General features: G+C 39.8%; 1 protein-coding gene across 4 annotated transcripts in view; it reads right to left on the bottom strand.

The window, feature by feature from the left end:
• LOC126236930 (obscurin) overlaps positions 1-22,610 on the bottom strand; it is a 681,004-nt gene that overhangs the window by 74,550 nt on the left and 583,844 nt on the right. For all 4 annotated transcript variants that reach the window (XM_049946608.1, XM_049946610.1, XM_049946611.1 and 1 more), the window contains 2 exons: positions 5,524-5,662; positions 5,308-5,413 (listed from right to left, as the gene is read on the bottom strand). In XM_049946608.1, the coding sequence (XP_049802565.1) occupies positions 5,308-5,413; positions 5,524-5,662 (245 nt within the window). The remainder of the gene's footprint in view (positions 1-5,307; positions 5,414-5,523; positions 5,663-22,610) is intronic.

The raw sequence follows: 22,610 nt of genomic DNA, 5'->3' as shown, positions 1-22,610 counted from the left end.
ATAATATTAAATTACTACAGCAATATAACAGAATACTTATGTAACATAACTATAATAACCAGCTGCGTGGATCCCTGTTCAGCTTGCAAATGTCACAATAAATGGGGGGCATAAGAACTTTTATATTTTGGTTCAAAAATAAATTGTGTGTGAATATTCAGCAATTATTTCCAGTAATTATTTTATTATGGTGTAACTGAAATTATAAAAATATTATCTCCAAAAGTTGGATGCTGCTCTCACAAATTATCAGACACACATAACTCAAGAAGTTAGAGATCATAAGAACAAAAGACAGTTTTCCACAATTAAGGCTTTCAGCCCATAAGGCCTTTGTCAAAAATAGATGACACACACACACACATCACACATACATGACTGAAGACTCAGGCAACTGTAGCCACACTGTGAGCAGCAGCACCAGTGGATGATGGGAGAGGTGACTGGGAGGGGTTAAAGAGAGGCTGGGGCAGGGAACTGGAGGATAGTAGGTTAGGGGTGGTGGGCAGTGCAGTGCTGCTAGGGAGTGCACAGGGATGAGGTGGAGAGAGGGTAGGACAGCTATGTGCAGTCTGGAGGATAGACAGAGTGCAGGGGACAGATCTTTTTTTTTTTTTTGAGGGGGGAGGGGGGTTTCAGAAAAGGAGAAGAGTAAAAACATTAGGTGCGATGGTAGAATGAGGACTGTATAGTGCTGGAATGGGAACAGGGAGGCTGAATGGGTGAGGGCAATGACTAATGAAGGTTGAGGCCAGGACGGTTATCGGAATGTAGGATATATTGCGGGGAAAGTTCCTGCCTTCACAGTTCGGAAAACCTGGTGTTGGTGGGAAGCATCCATATGCACAGGCTATGAAGCAGTCATTGAAATGAAGGATGCCATGTTTGGCAGTGTGCTCAGCAACCAGGTGGTCCACTTGATTCTTGGCCACTGTTTGTCGGTGACCATTCACGAGGACAGACGGCTTGTCGATTGTCATGCCCACATAGAATGCAGCGCAGTGGTTGCAGATTAGCTTGTAGATCACATGACTCATGTCAAAGGTAGCCTGCCTCTGTTGGGATAGGTAATTTTTGCAATCGGACTGGAGTAGGTGGTGGTGGAAGGATGTATGGGACAGGTCTTGCATCTACGTCTGTTATGGGAGTATGAGCCATGAGGTAAGGGGTTGGGAGCAGGGTATGTGTAGGGATGAATGAGTATATTGTGTAGGTTCAGTGGGCAGTGGAATACCACTGTGGGAGGGGTGGGAGGGATAGTGTGCAGGACACTTCTCTTTTTGTTGTGCCTATCTGCGACTCAGCATCTCTGCTTTATGGTGAGTGGTAACTTTCCTTTTCATAATATTGTTACATTCCATCCTGGATTTTTCATTGTTTGATTTCAAAAGACAGTTTGGAGAGATCCGTGAAGTATATCACAGTGCAACATTAGTACAGTTTCCTAGCTGAAGAGAGCATGTCCAATGAGCTGGGAAACATGTCAGCAACATGAGATAACCCTTCATCAGCAGGATATTACTGACTAGGATTGCAGAATTATTGTGAAAGAGAGCACTGCCGCCACAATTTGAAACAGATACAACACATGAAAATCGTGCAGCTGTAATGGAATCATCCACAAGTAGTGAATGCCAACGGCGACAGATCATAAAATTTTCACATCGTCTATTGAATCTGATTAGCAACCAATGATCGAGATTCTTTCAGTGCAGTGCAGAGAATTTCTGCTGGAAGTTGGTTCTCCTTACCCTTGCAACCTGGAATCTGATTGATCTTTCGCTCATTTCAAACCTTCCCCAACCAATCCCTCTTTCATCCCTACAGAAGAAACATATAAGTTCTGAAAGCAGTGTTTTTTCATTGTCAGTTCTTGGAATTTTGCCTCCTGAAGGCAAGAAATGGACAGCCACTCTATTTCCTTACAATTTATGGTATAGATTTCTCAACTGTATTTTATTTTCGTTACAAACTATTCTGTATGTGTGCTTACCCCTTAAGAAAATATTGTCAATGAAGACAAACTATTGTAGATAAAGGAAATATTAAATTTTTTAGTGACCACAAAGAATCAAGAAATATGGCAAACAGTAAAACACAATATTCCACCAGCTTATTTCAGTCTCTGCTTTCCAAATAAATCTGTGTAATAAATTATGCTTTTTGTTTCACTACTGCATTTTCTTCAACATATTCTGAATAATTCCTCACTTCCACACGGCTCTGACTGTGGAACTCTTACTAATTTTTCTTTTATAGTTGTTCATGGCTGAACTCTTGTTCAATAGCAAACCACTTAGTTATTTATGTTTAATTCTTCCCACTATTACCCATCTCCTGTCACTTCTAAGAATAGTTCTCTAAATACCAGTCTACAAAAATGTGTTGGTATTAAAGACTATAAAGACAAAAGATGCACAAGTAACACAATGGTCATCAGATTACCATCCTGTGACTGTAAATAATCCAGATAAACAACGAAATAAATGTAATAGTCATGACTTTCAATGTATGTAGCTATGTTACAGAAATATTCAGTGAGATGAAAGAGCAGATGATAAATGGTGAATCAATACCTTGTAAAAAGCTGCTTACAAAATATTTGAATATTCAGTTGCTGATGAGGAAGCAATATTACATCAGTCTCAGTGATTATGTTGAGAATGATGATAATAGAAAACTGTGAGGACAGAAACATGTTGTTTATAGTGCCTGTGCTATAACTGAAATACGAAGCTTAGTATTCACTCAACAAGAACTATTTAATTCTGTGGTGCCCACAGTGAATTATGCAGTAGCAGTGCAGACAGATTCAGATATAAATATCAAACAGAATCATCTTTCTTTAAAGAAATCATCTCTGCAGGTAAATAAATCATTAACTCAAAATACAAGAAAAAATAATTTCTTTCTGCCAATCACAATGGTGACAGCAACATATCAGATGACTACACAAGTGTTTATGTCATGTGAGCCAGATCTTGCATACAGATACATAACCCTAATTATGAGTGATATGGATAGTTCATCAGTGTATGTAGTCTTCTGTCATGTGTTTGTCAATGACTGCCTTGTTGAAGGAGCTTTTACCCCCTAAGTTATGTACCCATCAATGTGTGCTTAACTTTGCTGTTATCATGATTTTTTGTAATGCTGAAACACTCAAAAAATAAAGGCAAAGATAATCTGATAAACTGTTAGAAGATGAACAACGTTACCAGTCATGGTTTGTTTCAGTATTTTGTGTAAGTTTGGGTTATTGTGAGGCATGGGGACATAACTTCTATTAAAGTACTGGATCCTAAGGATAAGGTAATAGAGGAGTTTGAGTACCTCATCAGCATGTGATTGTTTTTGCCACTTATCAAAGAGCAACGAACTATGTCAATCAGTGAGAAAGACTGCTAAACACCACCAAAAATAACTGATTCATTGAAAGAAAAAATTAAGGTGATGCATACTAATCAGAAGTGTCAATTACATACAACTAATAGTTTGAATACATAGGACAAATAAACAAATAAAATAAATGTATGTGATTGTGATGTTACACAGTAAGATAGAAATACAGTATCTTGGAATCATACCAAAGAGGTTGTAAATTTTCCCAAGTACATCAACAGTTGAAAATTAACATTGGTAGACAGTGATGTCACATAGGTGCCCAAATTTATCATATTCTATTTAATTCAGTTTTAAAAATCATTTGCATCATTCATAATAAGAATTAACAAAAACATAGACTGCTGCTCAATGCTATCTTTGTAACAAAACCAATTCTACACTCCTGGAAATGGAAAAAAGAACACATTGACACCGGTGTGTCAGACCCACCATACTTGCTCTGGACACTGCGAGAGGGCTGTACAAGCAATGATCACACGCACGGCACAGCGGACACACCAGGAACCGCGGTGTTGGCCGTCGAATGGCGCTAGCTGCGCAGCATTTGTGCACCGCCGCCGTCAGTGTCAGCCAGTTTGCCGTGGCATACGGAGCTCCATCGCAGTCTTTAACACTGGTAGCATGCCGCGACAGCGTGGACGTGAACCGTATGTGCAGTTGACGGACTTTGAGCGAGGGCGTATAGTGGGCATGTGGGAGGCCGGGTGGACGTACCGCCGAATTGCTCAACATGTGGGGCGTGAGGTCTCCACAGTACATCGATGTTGTCGCCAGTGGTCGGCGGAAGGTGCACGTGCCCGTCGACCTGGGACCGGACCGCAGCGACGCACGGATGCACGCCAAGACCGTAGGATCATACGCAGTGCCGTAGGGGACCGCACTGCCACTTCCCAGCAAATTAGGGACACTGTTGCTCCTGGGGTATAGGCGAGGACCATTTGCAACCGTCTCCATGAAGCTGGGCTACGGTCCCGCACACCGTTAGGCCGTCTTCCGCTCACGCCCCAACATCGTGCAGCCCGCCTCCAGTGGTGTCGCTAAAGGCTTGAATGGAGGGGCGAATGGAGACGTGTCGTCTTCAGCGATGAGAGTCGCTTCTGCCTTGGTGCCAATGATGGTCGTATGCGTGTTTGGCGCCGTGCAGGTGAGCACCACAATCAGGACTGCATACGACCGAGGCACACAGGGCCAACACCCGGCATCATGGTGTGGGGAGCGATCTCCTACACTGGCCGTACACCACTGGTGATCGTCGAGGGGACACTGAATAGTGCACGGTACATCCAAACCGTCATCGAACCCATCGTTCTACCATTCCTAGACCGGCAAGGGAACTTGCTGTTCCAACAGAACAATGCACGTCCGCATGTATCCCGTGCCACCCAACGTGCTCTAGAAGGTGTAAGTCAACTACCCTGGCCAGCAAGATCTCCGGATCTGTCCCCCATTGAGCATGTTTGGGACTGGATGAAGCGTCGTCTCACGCGGTCTGCACGTCCAGCACGAACGCTGGTCCAACTGAGGCGCCAGGTGGAAATGGCATGGCAAGCCGTTCCACAGGACTACATCCAGCATCTCTACGATCGTCTCCATGGGAGAATAGCAGCCTGCATTGCTGCGAAAGGTGGATATACACTGTACTAGTGCCGACATTGTGCATGCTCTGTTGCCTGTGTCTATGTGCCTGTGGTTCTGTCAGTGTGATCATGTGATGTATCTGACCCCAGGAATGTGTCAATAAAGTTTCCCCTTCCTGGGACAATGAATTCACGGTGTTCTTATTTCAATTTCCAGGAGTGTATTTCACACAATAGTAATTATTAGTGCAAGAAAAAAAGGAAATCTAGTACAAGTATTTAATATAATTAATATGGTGATTGATGCACCAACATTTCATCTTACCATAATCAAGAGATGCTAGTTTCCCAAAGTTTATTCTCCTGCTCAAACCAAAATCACAGATTTTTAAATCATCTCCACCTTGATGTGATATAAGGAGATCACCCACCTGAAAAATCAGAAATTTTCTAGGTGATAAAATACATTGTAAAATTGTACATAAAGCTATAAAAGAAGAATTTGGATTTTAAGATGTAGAAAGTACTATCCTGTACTTACAGTCAGCCCAAGATGTGCAATGTTTTGGTCGTGCATATGTTCAAGCCCCCATAGCAACTGTCGAATGTAACCAGCTATGTCTGATTCTGTTATATATCTTTCCTTTGTTAAGTTTGTCAGTAGTTCTCCTCCTCCTGCTCTGTGTATTTAGTTAAGGGAAGTACAAGAGGCATTTAATATTTACATTATATTATCAGCCACTTAAATGAAAGGTAAGACATTCAAAATTAATAATAATGTTGCTCAAAAGTACAGAAGTTGTTGACAGCACTGAGCTTGTTGTATTGAGTTTTTTTTTAGTGGTTTCATTTTCAGTTTTCGTGGTGTGAGTGTGCCAGATATTTATGTTCATTCCGTATGTGGCCATGTTCCATGACATTACAAAATTATATCTTTGTTTCCTGTTTTGTTGTTACAGTTACAGTGTAACTTTGGTAATTTGCTCTGTGATTTTCTGCCAAACATAATGAAAGACCTCAGTTTATTGGACAATGCAAAAACATACATACGGTATCTGTTTCTGTTCTGTAAATTCATTGCTTTTGATCAGAGTTTTATTCATGTGAACCATGAGCTCAAGTTCTGGAACCATCGCATTTTACTGGTCTATTGTGGAAAACCTTTGTTTTTGTTTTGAAGTGAGTATTGTTAAGTTTGACTTACATTCAGCCTACACAAAGATGGATAAACTGAAAATGTAAAGTATCCACAAATTGATGGTAAAAATTTCCAACTGTGGAAGTATCAGTTGCAAATTATTTTTGTGCTGAAAAAGTGCTCGATATTGTTGAGGGGAAACCAAGGCCAAATGAAGCTGGTGAGAGTCAAACTGCTTGGGATGACTTAAATGCGAAGGCGATGCTCATTCTATCTACTGTGATGGAATTTGACAAACTGCAATTTGTTATGATGTGCACAAATGCGGCGGAAATGTGGGCCAGACTAAAGACTATTCATGAACAGTGATCTGTAGTTAATAAAATGGCCTTGAAGCAGAAATTTTTCGATTACAGAATGTCGCTAACAGACACAGTTGCACAGTACATCAGCCAAGTTGAGTCCTGGGTACAATCATTAGCTGATATTGGGGAACCTGTTACAGAAGTTGACAAAATGGCTAAAATTTTTGGTAGTCTGCCAGCAAAGTCTGCAATTTTTTCAACTGCCTGGGACTCATGTCCTGAAGATCAAGTTATGGTGTGATATATCATGGCAGAAGCTGTGCCCGTACATTCCACAACAATTTCGTAAAGTGGCAGTGGCATTTATGCTGCTGACTTTCTGGTTTTGTGCACAAAATCTATTTAAAGAGATAAATAGAACAGTATTACAAAATGTTAAAATATAACATTATTACATTTCTGATTTTGGTATAAAAGACAAGAAAAAGTAAATATTACCTAAACATATGAGGCAGAGACACTGTTTAGTTTAAATATTGTATAGATATCTTTAAATTGACACAAATAATTGTTCTACAAGTTTTGGCATGTTCTTGTACCTACAAAAACACAACAAGAATTTTCTGGGAGTTAAATTAATTGTGATTTAAATATTTCATGATCTAAAATCTGAGCACCAAGCTTTGAGAGTGAAACATGCTTATGTTTTTGCTCCAGGTTGTGAAAACATTCGGTTAGTTGGCAGTGCTGTGTCAAAACATGTGATGATCCACACAGAGTGATTCAACACATTTAAGCCAATTCAGTCGGATGACGCATTTGTTCAAATTGGAGACAATTTGATCATCAAAGCAGAAGACATTGGATCAACTGAAGTACTGTCATTAGTTGAGGGCAAATGGCAACCTCACACTTTGGAAAATATATTACATATTCCTAAGTTAAAGAAAAATTTATTTTGAGTGGGAGCAGTCACAAAAAGAGGAATGAAAGTTATTTTTGATGACAAGAGAATGGAAGTTCACAGTTCAGGTCTAATTGCAGCACAAATTAAGATGGGCAATCAGTGTTATCAAATGTTTTTTAAATCTCCAGATGGACTACAAGGCAAATCTTGCTTCCCTGAATTGCACCATGATCTGTCATGAGAGACTTGGGCATATTCATTTCAGTGGTTTCAAGAATATGGCTGATCTGAACTTAATACCTGGTTTCAATATGAAGAAAGTTGAAAATCTTCATTATGATCCATGTCAGTATGGAAAGATGAAAAGAAAAGCTTGTAATTGAAATTTGGAATCAAGATCAAAAATTCCTGGCAAATTTATTCATGCAGATTTGAGTGGATGGATGAGAAAACCATCTCTTGAGGTGCACATTTGTACATAGTTTTCAAGGATGATTGCACCTCATACAGGTTCATGTCTTTTCCTAAAAGTAAGCGTGATACTTTCTCCTTGTTTTTGGAATTTCAGGGACTGATTGAAAGACAAACTGGAAACAACATCAGAGTTCTGAGAAGTGATTATGGAACCGAATTCATAAATAAGCAATTTGAAGATTATTTCAAACAAAGTGGTATAATAATGAGAAAACTAGTCCCTATACACCATAGCAGAATGGCTGAATTGAACGAGAAAATAGGTCAATTGCTGAGTGTGAATGCACTATGTTATTAAGTACTGACTTGTCTCTCAAATTGTTGGCAGAGGCAGTAAATTGTGCTGTATATATCTTAAATCGCTGACCACATAAAGCAAACGACAGCGTTATGCCACATGAAAAATGGTTTGGAAAACCTCCTTCTTTAGGACACATGAGGAAGTTTGGATCAGCAGCATATGTATTCCTGATAAGTTTAGATGAAAATAGGATAGTAAATCAAAGAAGTTGATGATGGTTGGCTATGATGGGTATAGTACCAATTATCGCCTCTACAGTCCTGTCATCAAAGAAAATTACAATCTCCTGCAATGTCTCTTTCAATGAAGAACAAATCCATAGCTTAAACATAGAACAAAGATATACTGAATTTTATCTGGGAGACCATGCTGCAGAAGATGTTCAAGAGAAATCTGAAGAGGATAATACTGGTTAACAAATGAAATAAAATCAAAAACATGTTCGAGAGGAATCTCTAGAGGATGATACTGGTGAACAACAAATGAGAGGACGAATCTGAGAGATAGGTCAAATCTGTGAGCACATGCTCGTTTTTGGGACCAAGATATAGCTTGTTCTCCATTATCTTTGAACCTCAAACTTTTGAAGAAGCAATGGCATCGAGAGAGTCACCAAACTGGAAACAAGCAATGGAAGAGGAAATGACATCCTTGAAGAAGAACAAAACTTGGGATCTAGTACCATTACCACACAACCACAAGTCAATTGGATGTAAGTGGGTGTATCATGTGAGGCGGAATTCTGAGGGAAAAATTGACCACTTTAAAACTAGATTATGTGCAAAAGGTTATTCAAAACAAGAAGGTGTAGATTTTGAAGATACCTTCTCTCCTGTGGTCCAATATGATTCAACCAGAGTCTTAATAGCCATAGCAGCTTCGAGAGATATGGAAATTAGGCAGTTTGATGTTAAGACTGCATTTTGAAAGAAGAAGTTTATGTGGAGCAACCAAAAGGTTTTGTTGTAGAAGGCTCAAATAATGTTTGCAAACTGAAGAAGAGTCTACATGGAGTCAAACAATCACCACGTTGTTGGAACCAAAAATTTGTTCAGTTTCTGACAATGTTTGGCTTTATGCAACTGAATGAAGAAAAATGTGTTTCCCATGCTTTAACAGATGACACTGATGTTTACCTGTCACTTTATGTGGATGATGGCTTGCTTATTTGTAAGTCTCCAAAAATACTGGAAAATGTTTTGACAACATTGGGATCAATGTTTGAAATTACTGTGGGTAATGGAAAATACTTCTGTGGATTGGAAATTGAACAAAGTCCTTCTACATTTGTTGTTGTGGTCTTCAGTCCTGAGACTGGCTTGATGCAGCTCTCCATGCTACTCTATCCTGTGCAAGCTGCTTCATCTCCCAGTACCTACTGCAGCCTACATCCTTCTGAATCTGCTTAGTGTATTCATCTCTTGGTCTCCCTCTATGATTTTTAGCCTCCACACTGCCCTCCAGTACTAAATTGGTGATCCCTTGATGCCTCAGAACATGTCCTACCAACCGATCCCTTCTTCTGGTCAAATTGTGCCACAAACTCCTCTTCTCCCCAATACTATTCAATACCTCCTCATTAGTTATGTGTTCTACCCATCTAATCTTCAGCATTCTTCTGTAGCACCACATTTCGAAAGCTTCTATTCTCTTCTTGTCTAAACTATTTCCCATCCATGTTTCACTCCCATACATAGCTACACTCCATACAAATACTTTCAGAAACGACTTCCTGACACTTAAATCTATACTCGATGTTAACAAATTTCTCTTCTTCAGAAACACTTTCCTTGCCATTGCCATTCTACATTTTATATCCTCTCTACTTCAACCATCATCAGTTATTTTGCTCCCCAAATAGCAAAACTCCTATACTACTTTAAGTGTCTCATTTCCTAATCTAGTTTCCTCAGCATCACCCGACTTAATTCGACTACATTCCATTATCCCTACATTCCCTTCTACAAAAGTAATCTATATAGGCCAGTAAAGATACATCAATTGTTTACTTCAGAAATTGAACATGGATGATTCAAAACTGAACTTCACTCCTATTGATGTTGGAACCATGTTGCACAGCAGGCAGTCTCCTGCAAACCAAAATAAGGTATAGGAGATGGAAAGCAGACCTTATTGGCAGGCAGTCAGCAGCTTAATGTTTGCAGCAACAGTCTCACGGCCAGACATCATGTTCACTGTGAGCATGGTGAGCCGGTTTTTACATAATCTGGGTCTTGATCCTGGCATTCTGTTAAAAGTATTATGAAGTATTGACAAGGGACCAGGGTCCTGACCATAAGGTACAAAGCTGACTCTACTGGACTGGTGGTCTCCTCAGATGCCAACTTTGCTGGTGACTGTGACACTCTTTGGTCAACAACAGGCTATATGAGCTTGTTAGCAGGTGGGTCTGTGACACAGTGTTCACATCGGCAGTAATTTGTAAGCAGATCAACAACGGAGGCCGAATACATAGCAGCTTCAGATGCTGCTACTGAAGTTGTTTGGTAGTGTGGTTTCCTCAGTGAACTTGGTTTTCAGTTAGACAAACCAACAACACTCCATTTTGACAATCAAAGTGCTAAATAATTTGCCTGATTAAAAACAGAACATCACAAACATACCAAGCACATTTACATTAAATATCACTATATACATGAACATATTGAAAATAATGAGATAGAAGTTTATTATGTTTATTCTGATAAACAGTTGGCAGATTTATTCACAAAACCTTTAACTAGAGACAAATTCATATCAAACAGGAAAGCTCTGTCAATGATCTAAAAACTGAAGTATTGTTCTATGTATGTTAGCCCAGTACTTAGCCATATCTGTAACTTTTCCTTTAGGAGTGGTTGGTTTCCTGACCGATTAAAGTACTCGGTAGTGAAGCCACTTTATAAAAAGGGAGACAGAGATAATGTTGACAATTATAGACCTATTTCTATGCCATCGGTGTTTGCTAAAGTTATCAAGAGGGTTGTATATACAATGTTACTGGAGCATTTAAATTCACATAATTTGCTGTCAAATGCACAGTTTGGTTTTAGAAATGGCTTACCAACTGAAAATGCTATATTCTCTTTTCTTTGTGAGGTTTTGGATGGATTAAATAATAGGTTACGAACGTTAGGTGTTTTCTTTGATTTAACGAAGGCTTTTGACTGTGTTGACCACAAAATATTACTGCAGACGTTGGACCATTATGGAGTAAGGGGAGTAGCTTACAATTGGTTCGCCTCTTACTTTAAGAACAGAAAGCAGAAGGTAATTCTCTGCAATATTGAGAGTGGTAGTGATGTTCAGTCCCAATGGGGCACTGTTAAGTGGGGCGTTCCCCAAGGGTCGGTGCTGGGGCCACTGCTATTTCTTATTTATATAAATGATATGCCTTCTAGTATTACAGGTGATTCAAAAATATTTCTGTTTGCTGATGACACAAGCTTGGTAGTGAAGGATCTTGTGTGTAATATTGAAACATTATCAAATAATGTAGTTCATGAAATAAGTTCGTGGCTTGTGGAAAATAATTTGATGCCAAATCACAGTAAGACTCAGTTTTTACAGTTTCTAACTCACAATTCAACAAGAACTGATATTTTGATCAGACAGAATGGGCATATTATAAGTGAAACGGAACAGTTGAAGTTCCTAGGCGTTCGGATAGATAGTAAGCTGTTGTGGAAAACCCATGTTCAGGATCTTGTTCAGAAACTAAATGCTGCTTTATTTACCATTAGAACAGTATCTGAAATAAGTGACATTTCAACACGAAAAGTAGTCTACTTCGCATATTTTCATACGCTTATGTCATATGGTATTATTTTTTGGGGTAATTCTTCTGATTCAAAAAGAGTATTTTTGGCTCAAAAATGGGCTGTTCGAGCTATGTGTGGTGTAAGTTCGAAAACCTCTTGTCGCCATCTATTCTATAGTCTGGGAATTTTGACATTGCCCTCACAGTATATATTTTCTTTAATGTCGTTTGTTGTTAGCAATATTAGCTTATTCCCAAGAGTTAGCAGCTTTCACTCAGTTCATACTACGCAGAAATCAAATCTGCATGTGGAATGCACTTCCTTGACTCTTGTGCAGAAATAAGTGCAGTATTCTGCTGCATCCATTTTCAATAAGCTACCACAAGAACTCAAAAATCTTAGCAGTACCCCAAACACTTTTAAGTCTAAACTGAAGAGTTTCCTCATGGCTCACTCCTTCTATTCTGTCGAGGAGCTCCTGGAAGAGCTAAAAAATTAAGCAAATTCCAATGTTACATTGTTGATTTTCTTTATTTAAACTTACGACTTGTCGCCTGAATATGTTTCTTATATTTCATTTTACCTGTTTCTACAATCGTGTTATAATTTCATGTATTGACTCATTCCATGACCACGGAGACTTCTCCTTAATGTGGTCCCATGGAACAATAAATGAATAAATAAATAAAACACACAAACTCAATAAAACAAGAGTGGGAGTGTTGACAGCAGTGAGCTTATTATATTGAGTTTTTTTATTGTTTTCATTTTCAGTTTTCATGGTGTGAGTGTGCTGGATATTTATGTTCATTCTGTGTGTGGCTGTGTTCCATGACATTACAAAATTATATCTTTTTTTAATTTGTTGTTATGGCTACGGTGTAACTTTTGGTTGCAATAAAGAAAGGAGCAAGAAGTTATTTTTAGTCAAATTTAGCATATTTCACTATCTGATTTTCTGCCAAACATAATTAAAGACATCAGAAGTACACCATGAATATGGTGTTCTCAGAACTCAATGTTCAACTAGAAACAATGCCAGTTAATTACTACAAACTTTCAATTTCTAGGGTTAGAAAGCATTGTGGAAGGAAGGAAAAGAAGGAGACAGGCTCAATGAGATGTTCATGTTTCAAATGACATCTTGCACTGCACATATCTAGAGTTGTCAATCACATTAAGAGCATGAAAATGAAAGTACATCTGTTACCAAAGTATTTTGATGAACATTTATCATATTAGCAGCAAATGACCATGACTGTTAAACAATTTATCTTGTCTAATGTATACATGTCTGAACATTGAAATGAAACTGAGGGTTAATGTAATGACAATTTCAGAAGATACAAAACACAATGACAAAGTATGCTTGAAATATTTAGTCATAGGTTAATTAACCTTCAAGTTATCAGCTGACCCATTCTCAGATGATGACTTTTTTGGTAGTTAAAATGCGAATAACGTGCACTTTAATATAGAAGTTTAGTTGTTCCACAGATGTTCTATGCCATCATTACAATGATAATGATATTCTGAACATTGTTTACATTGTAATTTATGAAAATCAGTATCTGCTGATGAGCCTGCTGAGGCTTAACAGCTAACAGGGGAACAAACATTTCAAGCAAAAATGTTAAATTCATTTAGTTCAATGGAAGACCAGGCAGTTAGCATTTTATTACAGAAATCTACCAAAAATGTAGATGTCACACAGAAAACAGAGAAATATCTCATCTGCAAGATATATCCCTCTCATTGTTTTTGTATACTAGCTTTTTAGAAAAACCAGATATCACTTATTCTTGTATTTCCTAATTAATCGGAAATTGTTTTTAATGAATTGATTCTTTCAACAATATCTGTATATAATACTGATATGATTGTAGTTGGTCCAGTGGTGGTCAACCTGTGATCTAAGAGCAGACTTACAATAATTCTTACAGGACATGAGAAGATAAAATGGTCAATGATTACTGACTACCGATTTATAAACTATGGTCCAGTATTACAATCCAAACATATCTACAAGGTCTTGCAAAGTAACTAAATGTGATATTATTAATGTTTTATCAATTGGGTTGGAAACATAAGCTCCAAAATGTTCTTAAAGAAGAACTACAATATGAAAAGGGTAGACTGCACTGAGTGGCAGACTGCCGGATATTATTAGAGAAAACTAAACGCGCATGCATACACACACACACACACACACACACACACACACACACACACACACACACAGCCAGCCACTGACTATTGTCTCCTGGTGCTGCGACTCAACTGCAACTATGTCTGAGGTGACCAGTGATCTTTGCTGGGATGGCTAGTGGGGTACAGAAATGGCATGGGAGGGGGAGAGAGAGCAGTGTAGGGGTGGGGGAAGAACTAGCACTGCCTGTGGGAGTATGCAAGATCAGTAGAAAAGCTGTTGCCGGTTTCCCGTGGGAAGAATCCAGATGGCACAGGTTGTGAGACAGTCGTTGAAATGCAAGTGCATTGCACTGGGCAGCATGGCCAGCAAATGAGTGGTCCAACTGCCTCTTGGCAGAGGCCATTCATGTGGACAGACAGCTTGTTAGTGGTCATATCTGCATAGCTATACTGAAAAACAGCCAACAATGGAGTGGAGTGAATAGTAAAATGTCCACATAGAATGTGGTACAGTGTCTGCAGCAAAGTTTGTTCATCATGTGGTCGTTTTCACAGGTCACCTCCCATTTGATGAGATAGGAGACACTAGTGACAAGACTGGAGTAGGTGGTAAGGGGAGGACATATGGTTTCCACTGTCTGGTACTGCTAAGTGAAGAACAAGTATTTAGTGAGAAGGCTTTACACTCTCCATTTTCACTAATTGCTTCACTTATATACTTTAAGCAGATTAAATGGTAGAAGTGGTTGACATGTGACAAGGCAGTATAGCCCCACTTGCTATAATCTGACCCCTTACGTAATTAAATTTTTTGTTTTCTATTTTCTATTTATTACATGAAATACGTACTTAAAATATATGAAATCTCTCAGTTCTCACATAAGATGTGTTTTTCAAAATTTTATTATTCATTATGTAGTTTAAAGTCTGCTGATAACAATAGCATAGATACTTCTGGTACAAACATTTTACTAAAATATATATTCTAAATTTGTGATTCACTAAAACCATGTGCAAGTCAAAATTTGTCCTTGTTTTGTGACTGACATGTCTTTCAAACATACACTTTACTTTTCACAAAAACTTAATATTCCTAAAGTTATTTCTATTCAAAATTATCATATTCTAGAATATTCAAATCTTATAATACGAGGGCCGTTCAGAAAGTAACCTCCGGTTGATTTAAAAAAATACACCAAGTTAAATAAAAATATTTTAATATATACATCTTACAACTACATCTTTGCACTATTTTTCTACATAGTCTCCATAGCGATTGAGGCACTTATCGTATCTCTTCACAAGCTTTGAAATTCCTTCTGCATAAAAATCACCCGCTTGTGCCTGGAGCCAGCCTGTGACCGCATTTTTGAGCTCTTCGTCATCATCAAACCGCTGTGGCCCGAGCCATTTCTTCAAATGCATGAAGAGGTGATAATCACTTGGCGCCAGGTCTGGGCTGTAAGGTGGATGGTTGATAACGTCCCACTTGAAGGACTCAAGAAGGGCCGTTGTTCTGCGAGCAGAGTGAGGACGGGCGTTATCGTGCAAAAAAACAATACCGGAAGTCAGCATACCACGGCGTTTGTTCTGTATAGCCCGTCGTAACTTTTTTATTGTTTCACAGTACACGTCTTGATTAATGGTCGTACCACGTTCCATGAATTCAACCAACAACACCCCTTTGGCATCCCAAAACACCGTTGCCATCAGTTTTCTGGCAGAAAAATCTTGCGAGGCTTTTCTTGGTTTGGTAGGCGAATTTGAATGTGCCCACATCTTTGATTGTTCTTTTGTCTCAGGGTTCACGTACTTAATCCAGGTTTCGTCACCGGTCACGATTCTGTTTAACAATGGTTCTCCTTCGTCCTCATAATGTGACAGAAAGTCTAATGCAGAGGCCATTCTTTGAGTTTTGTGGTGGTCGGTAAGAATTTTGGGCACCCATCGTGCACAGAACTTATGGTAACCCAATCTTGCTGTCACTATCTCATACAAGAGAGTCTTAGAAATCTGTGGAAAACCAGTAGACAACTCCGACATTGAGAAACGTCGATTTTCACGAACTTTTGCATCTACTGTCTGAACGAGTTCGTCAGTCACCAATGATGGTCTACCACTCCTCTCTTCATCATGAACATTTTCTCGTCCACTTTTAAATAAACGTACCCATTCATGGACAACTCCTTCACTCATAACTCTTGGTCCGTACACGGCACAAAGCTCACGATGAATAGCTGCTGCAGAATATCCTTTGGCTGTAAAAAACCTTATGACAGCACGCACTTCACATTTGGCGGGGTTTTCTATTGCAGCACACATTTCAAACTGCCACAAAAACTAAACTAGCGCAGGTACGATGTTCACTCGACCACGGCTTGATGCCGACTGACCTGTTGAGTGCGTGAACGCACAGATGGCGTCGCTACTCCCCCCACAACCCGCACTGTGACCAATCGGAGGTTACTTTCTGAACCGCCCTCGTATATACTTTCAAAAATTCTTTGTTACTGGTACTGTTTTGTAGCCCTATTTGATTCCAAAGTTGTACAATTTTACTAAAACAACATTTTAGATCATGAAATATTTAAATCACAATTAATTTAACTCCCAGAAAAATCTTGTTGTGTTTTTGTAGATCCAAGAACATGCCAAAACTTATAGAACAATTATTTGTGTCAATTTAAAGATATCTATGCAATAGTTAAACTAAACAGTGTCTCTGCCTCATATGTTTAGGTAATATTTACTTTTTCTTGTCTTTTATACCAAAATCAGAAATGTAATAATGTTATACTTTAACATTTTGTAATACTGTTCTATTTATCTCCTTAAATAGATGTTGTGCACAAAACCAGAAAGTCAGCAGCTAATACCGAAAGATGCAGTTCATTGTTGGTCATGGTTGAGGGATCAAGAGGTATTTTCACTATGTTAGTCATTCCACGTAATTAACTTTTGTTTCCATTGAGTTATGACCTTATTCTCTTGCTCATGAGTCAGTCATCTGTGTAATTTTGAATGGCAATTTGTGAACATTTGCTGGACTACTAATAAACCTAAATAAATCATTGCCAGCAAACTAATCATCAAGATTGTCTAAGAACAATAAATATGAATGAAGTAAAAACTAAAATCAACTGTGTAGGAAAGTTATGGTAGAAAGAAAATAATTTAGGAGTAAAGGAGATCACTCAGCAAATAGTGAATGAGTTTGCCAACAGGTGCATACAGACAAAGGGGGGAAGAGGTGGGGCTTTACATTGTACTGGTTGGGCAAACAATGCTGGGATTGGAATTCAGCAGGTACACTAGGATTAGGATGGAGTGTGGGCTGTGTCAGGTGAGGGGAGTAGAGGGAGAAATGTGGGAAGCAGGAAGAGATGTTGAGGTTGGGTAGCTAGCAGCTCAAAGGGAGGCAGCAGGCTTGCTGGCTAAGAATGGTGGTGGGGGGGGGGGGGGGGGTAGGTGCACAGTCTAGGTATGTGATGCATGGGTACCAGAGCCAATGGGGTGCAGAATATGAGGAAATAAATGTGGAGATGTGGATTGGGACAGGGTGACAGGACAACATGGGGGACGTGGAAATTGTTGTTTGGAGGGTGTTGGGTAATGGGTTAACTGGAGATTGAAGCCAGGAGGATTACAGGAGTAAAGGATGTGGTGCAGAGATAATTCCCATCTGGATAGTTCAGATAAGCTGGTGTTGGAATGAAGGATCCAGATGGCCCAGGCAGTGAAACACTCACTGAAATCAACCATGTTTCGCTCAGTTGCATGTTGTGCTACTTGGTGGGCAACTCTGTTCTTGGCCACAGTTTGGTGGGGGCCATACATTTTGTTAGACAGCTGTCACGTTGTTGTACCAACATAAAAAGCTCTGTAGTGACTGCAGCAGAGGTGGCATATGACATTGCTACTTTCACACGTGGCCCTCTGATGGGGTAGTATAAGCCTGTGACAGGACTGTAGTGGCTAATGATGGGTGGGGAGATTGGACAGGTATTGCATTGAGGTCTTCGACATGAAGGAAGGAAGATTAGGATTTATGCACCATCAGCATGGATATCATTTAGACAGAGCACATCCTTGGACTATTTAAAGGATGAGAAAGGATGTCAGCCATGCTCTTTGAAGGAACCATCTCAGCATTTGCATGGAGCAATTTAGGGAAATCACAGAAACCTAAATGTGAATGGTCAGACATGGATTTGTACTGTCATCCTTGCAAATGTGAGTCCAGTGTGCTAATCACTGTGGCACCCCGCTCAGTGGTCTTCCGCAGGGATATGATTGTTGTGGCATATGGTTGGGAGTGAGAGTGGCATAGAGGTGGACTAGGATGCTGTGTAGGTTGGGTGGGCTGTGGAAAACCACTTTAGGAGGAGAGGAAGGATCTCGGGCAGGTTTTCCCACTACACCCAACAGTCAGCTATGAGGGAGTGCCCCAATATCACCTTCCACTGGAACAGCTGAATCATTTTGTTTTGCAGGAATTTGATTAACCATCAGCATGACTGGAAACTAGGGACATCCTACCTAATATCCTTCCCACTGCTTCTAAAGTGGTATTCCATTGCCTACCAATCCTACACTACACCCTAGTCTACAAGCCATATCATCTCTGCTGCAACCACTGCACAGCTTTCAACAACCAACCAGCTGTCCACCAGAATGAATGGCCACTGCCAAACTGTGGCTAAAAGCAATGTTGATCATTCAATGGCACAACACTGGCAGATAGGAGTTATCCTTGTGTCCCATCCTTGACCCCTGCAATCCTCCTGACTTCAATCTCTTAACCAATAGTTTACCCTTCCTATGTCCTGTTGCCTCCTCCCACTCCATATCGCCTCCACTGTGTGCCATATACTACTGGCTCCAGTACCTCTTCATCAAAGTGCCTAGCCTGTGCACCTGCAACCATCCCTCCCACATCCCTAGCCAGCAAACCTGCTGCTAAACTCAAAGCAGCTAGCTACCTACCCTCATCCCCTTTTCCTGTCTCCCACACTCCTAGCCAGCAAACCTGTTGCTTTCCTTGGAACTAGCTTCCTACCCCCATCCCCTCTTCCCGCCACCCACTCCTTCTACTCATCTCATTCAACACAACCCTCACTCAATGCTAGTCTACCAGCCAAAATGCAATCTCGGCACTGTGTGTCTAGCTGGCAAAATGTAGAAGCACAGGTGTGTGTATTTGTACTCTAGCACAACGAAGGATTGATTCCGAAAGTTAGAAAGTTTTTTGTGTGAGCCTGCCAACAACTCTTAGCTTCTGCTATTCCATGAGTGGTCTCCTTTACTTCTAAATTATTTAAATTCAATGTGTCAGATATAATTACTAGTGAAACCAGCAATTCCTCGCATAACTAAATGTTGTTGTTGTTGTGGTCTTCAGTCCTGAGACTGGTTTGATGCAGCTCTACATGCTACTCTATCCTGTGCAAGCTTCTTCATCTCCCAGTACCTACTGCAACCTACATCCTTCTGAATCTGTTTAGTGTATTCATCTCTTGGTCTCCCTCTATGATTTTTACCCTCCACACTGCCCTCCAATACTAAATTGGTGATCCCTTGATGCCTCAGAAGATGTCCTACCAACCGATCCCTTCTTCTGGTCAAGCTGTGCCACAAACTTCTCTTCTCCCCAATCCTATTCAATACTTCCTCATTAGTTATGTGATCTACCCATCTAATCTTCAGCATTCTTCTGTAGCACCACATTTCGAAAGTTTCTATTCTCTTCTTGTCCAAACTATTTAGCGTCCATGTTTCACTTCCATACATGGCTACACTCCATACAAATACTTTCAGAAATGACTTCCTGACACTTAAATCTATACTCGATGTTAACAAATTTCTCTTCTTCAGAAACACTTTCCTTGCCATTGCCAGTCTACATTTTATATCCTCTCTACTTCGACCACCACCAGTTATTTTGCTCCCCAAATAGCAAAACTCGTTTGCTACTTAAAGCGTCTCATTTCCTAATCTAATTCCCACAGCATCACCCGACTTAATTTGACTACATTCCATTATTCTCGTTTCGCTTTTGTTGATCTTCATCTTATATCCTCCTTTCAAGATGCTATCCATTCCATTCAACTGCTCTTCCAAGCTGTCTCTGACAGAATTACAATGTCATCAGTGAACCTCAAAGTTTTTATTTCTTCTCCATGGATTTTAATACCTACTTCGAATTTTTCTTTGGTTTCCTTTACTGCTTGCACAATATACAGATTGAATAACATCGGGGAGAGGCTACAACCCTGTATTACTCCCTTCCCAACAACTGCTTCCCTTTCATGTCCCTTGACTCTTATAACTGCCATCTGGTTTCTGTACAAATTGTAAATAGCCTTTCGCTCCCTGTATTTTACCCCTGCCACCTTTAGAATTTGAAAGAGAGTATTCCAGTCAACATTTGTCAAAAGCTTTCTCTAAGTCTACAAATGCTAGAAACGTAGGTTTGCCTTTCCTTAATCTTTCTTCTAAGATAAGTTGTAAGGTCAGTATTGCCTCACGTGTTCCAGTATTTCTACGGAATCCAAACTGATCTTTCCCAAGGTCGGCTTCTACTAGTTTCTCCATTCATCTGTAAAGAATCATGTTAGTATTTTGCAGCTGTGGCTTATTAAACTGATTGTTCGGTAATTTTCACATCTGTCAACACCTGTTTTCTTTGGGATTTGAATTATTATATTCTTCTTTAAGTCTGAGGGTATTTCGCCTGTCTCATACATCTTGCTCACCAGATGGCACAGTTTTGTCAGGACTGGCTCTCCCAAGGCCGTCAGTAGTTCCAATGGAATGTTGTCTACTCCGGGGGTCTTGTTTCGACTCAGGTCTTTCAGTGCTCTGTCAAACTCTTCACACAGTATCGTATCTCCCATTTCATCTTCATCTACATCCTCTTCCATTTCCATAATATTGTCCTCAAGTACATCGCCCTTGTATAGACCCTCTATATACTCCTTCCACCTTTCTGCTTTCCCTTCTTTGCTTAGAACTGGGTTTCCATCTGAGCTCTTGATGTTCATACAAGTGGTTCTCTTATCTCCAAAGGTCTCTTTAATTTTCCTGTAGGCAGTATCTATCTTACCCCTAGTGAGATAAGCCTCTACATCCTTACATTTGTCCTCTAGCCATCCCTGCTTAGCCATTTTGCACTTCCTGTCGATCTCATTTTTGAGACATTTGTATTCCTTTTTGCCTGTTTTATTTACTGCATTTTTATATTTTCTCCTTTGATCAATTAAATTCAATATTTCTTCTGTTACCCAAGGATTTCTACTAGCCCTCGTCTTTTTACCTACTTGATCCTCTGCTGCCTTCACTACTTCATACCTCAAAGCTACCCATTCTTCTTCTACTGTATTTCTTTCCCCCATTCCTGTCAATTGTTCCCTTATACTCTCCCTGAAACTCTGTACAACCTCTGGTTCTTTCAGTTTATCCAGGTCCCATCTCCTTAAATTCCCACCTTTTTGCAGTTTTTTCAGTTTTAATCTACAGGTCATAACCAATAGATTGTGGTCAGAGTCCACATCTGCCCCTGGAAATGTCTTACAATTTAAAACCTGGTTCCTAAATCTCTGTCTTACCATTATATAATCTATCTGATACCTTTTAGTATCTCCAGGGTTCTTCCATGTATACAACCTTCTTTCATGATTCTTAAACCAAGTGTTAGCTATGATTAAGTTGTGTTTTGTGCAAAATTCTACCACGCGGCTTCCTCTTTCATTTCTTAGCCCCAGTCCATATTCACCTACTATGTTTCCTTCTCTCCCTTTTCCTACTACCGAATTCCAGTCACCCATGACTATTAAATTTTCGTCACCCTTCACTATCTGAATAATTTCTTTTATTTCATCATATATTTCTTCAATTTCTTCGTCATCTGCAGAGCTAGTTGGCATATAAACTTGTACTACTGTAATAGGTGTGGGCTTCGTGTCTATCTTGGGCACAATAATGCGTTCACTATGCTGTTTGTGGTAGCTTACCTGCATTCCTATTTTCCTATTCATTATTAAACCGACTCCTGCATTACCCCTATTTGATTTTGTATTTATAACCCTGTAGTCACCTGACCAGAAGTCTTGTTCCTCCTGCCACCAAATTTCAGTAATTCCCATCATATCTAACTTTAACCTATCCATTTCCCTTTTCAAATTTTCTAACTTACCTGCCTGATTAAGTGATCTGACATTCCACGCTCCGATCCGTAGAACGCCAGTTTTCTTTCTCCTGATAACGACATCCTCTTGAGTAGTCCCCGCCCGGAGATCCGAATGGGGGACTATTTTACCTCCGGAATATTTTACCCAAGAGGATGCCATCATCATTTAATCATACAGTAAAGCTGCTAATAATCCTAAATAATGAGGATAATTGATTATATGTCTTAATCTCCTTCTGCTGATTCCCTCTGTCCATCTCCTAATTCTCCCTTTCTCTGCCTATCACCCCTTTCCCCCCTCTTTTTCGATGCCCTCCTCCCCTTCCCTCTGACAAGCTCATCCTTCCCCCTCTCTATATTTATTCCCCCCCCCCTCCCCCCTGACTACCTCCTCTTCCACCCT

Source organism: Schistocerca nitens, chromosome 2 (genome assembly GCF_023898315.1).
Source record: "Schistocerca nitens isolate TAMUIC-IGC-003100 chromosome 2, iqSchNite1.1, whole genome shotgun sequence".
Taxonomy (NCBI): domain Eukaryota; kingdom Metazoa; phylum Arthropoda; class Insecta; order Orthoptera; family Acrididae; genus Schistocerca; species Schistocerca nitens.
Note: the sequence above shows the minus strand (reverse complement) of the source record. Positions and strands in the feature narration are given on the sequence as shown.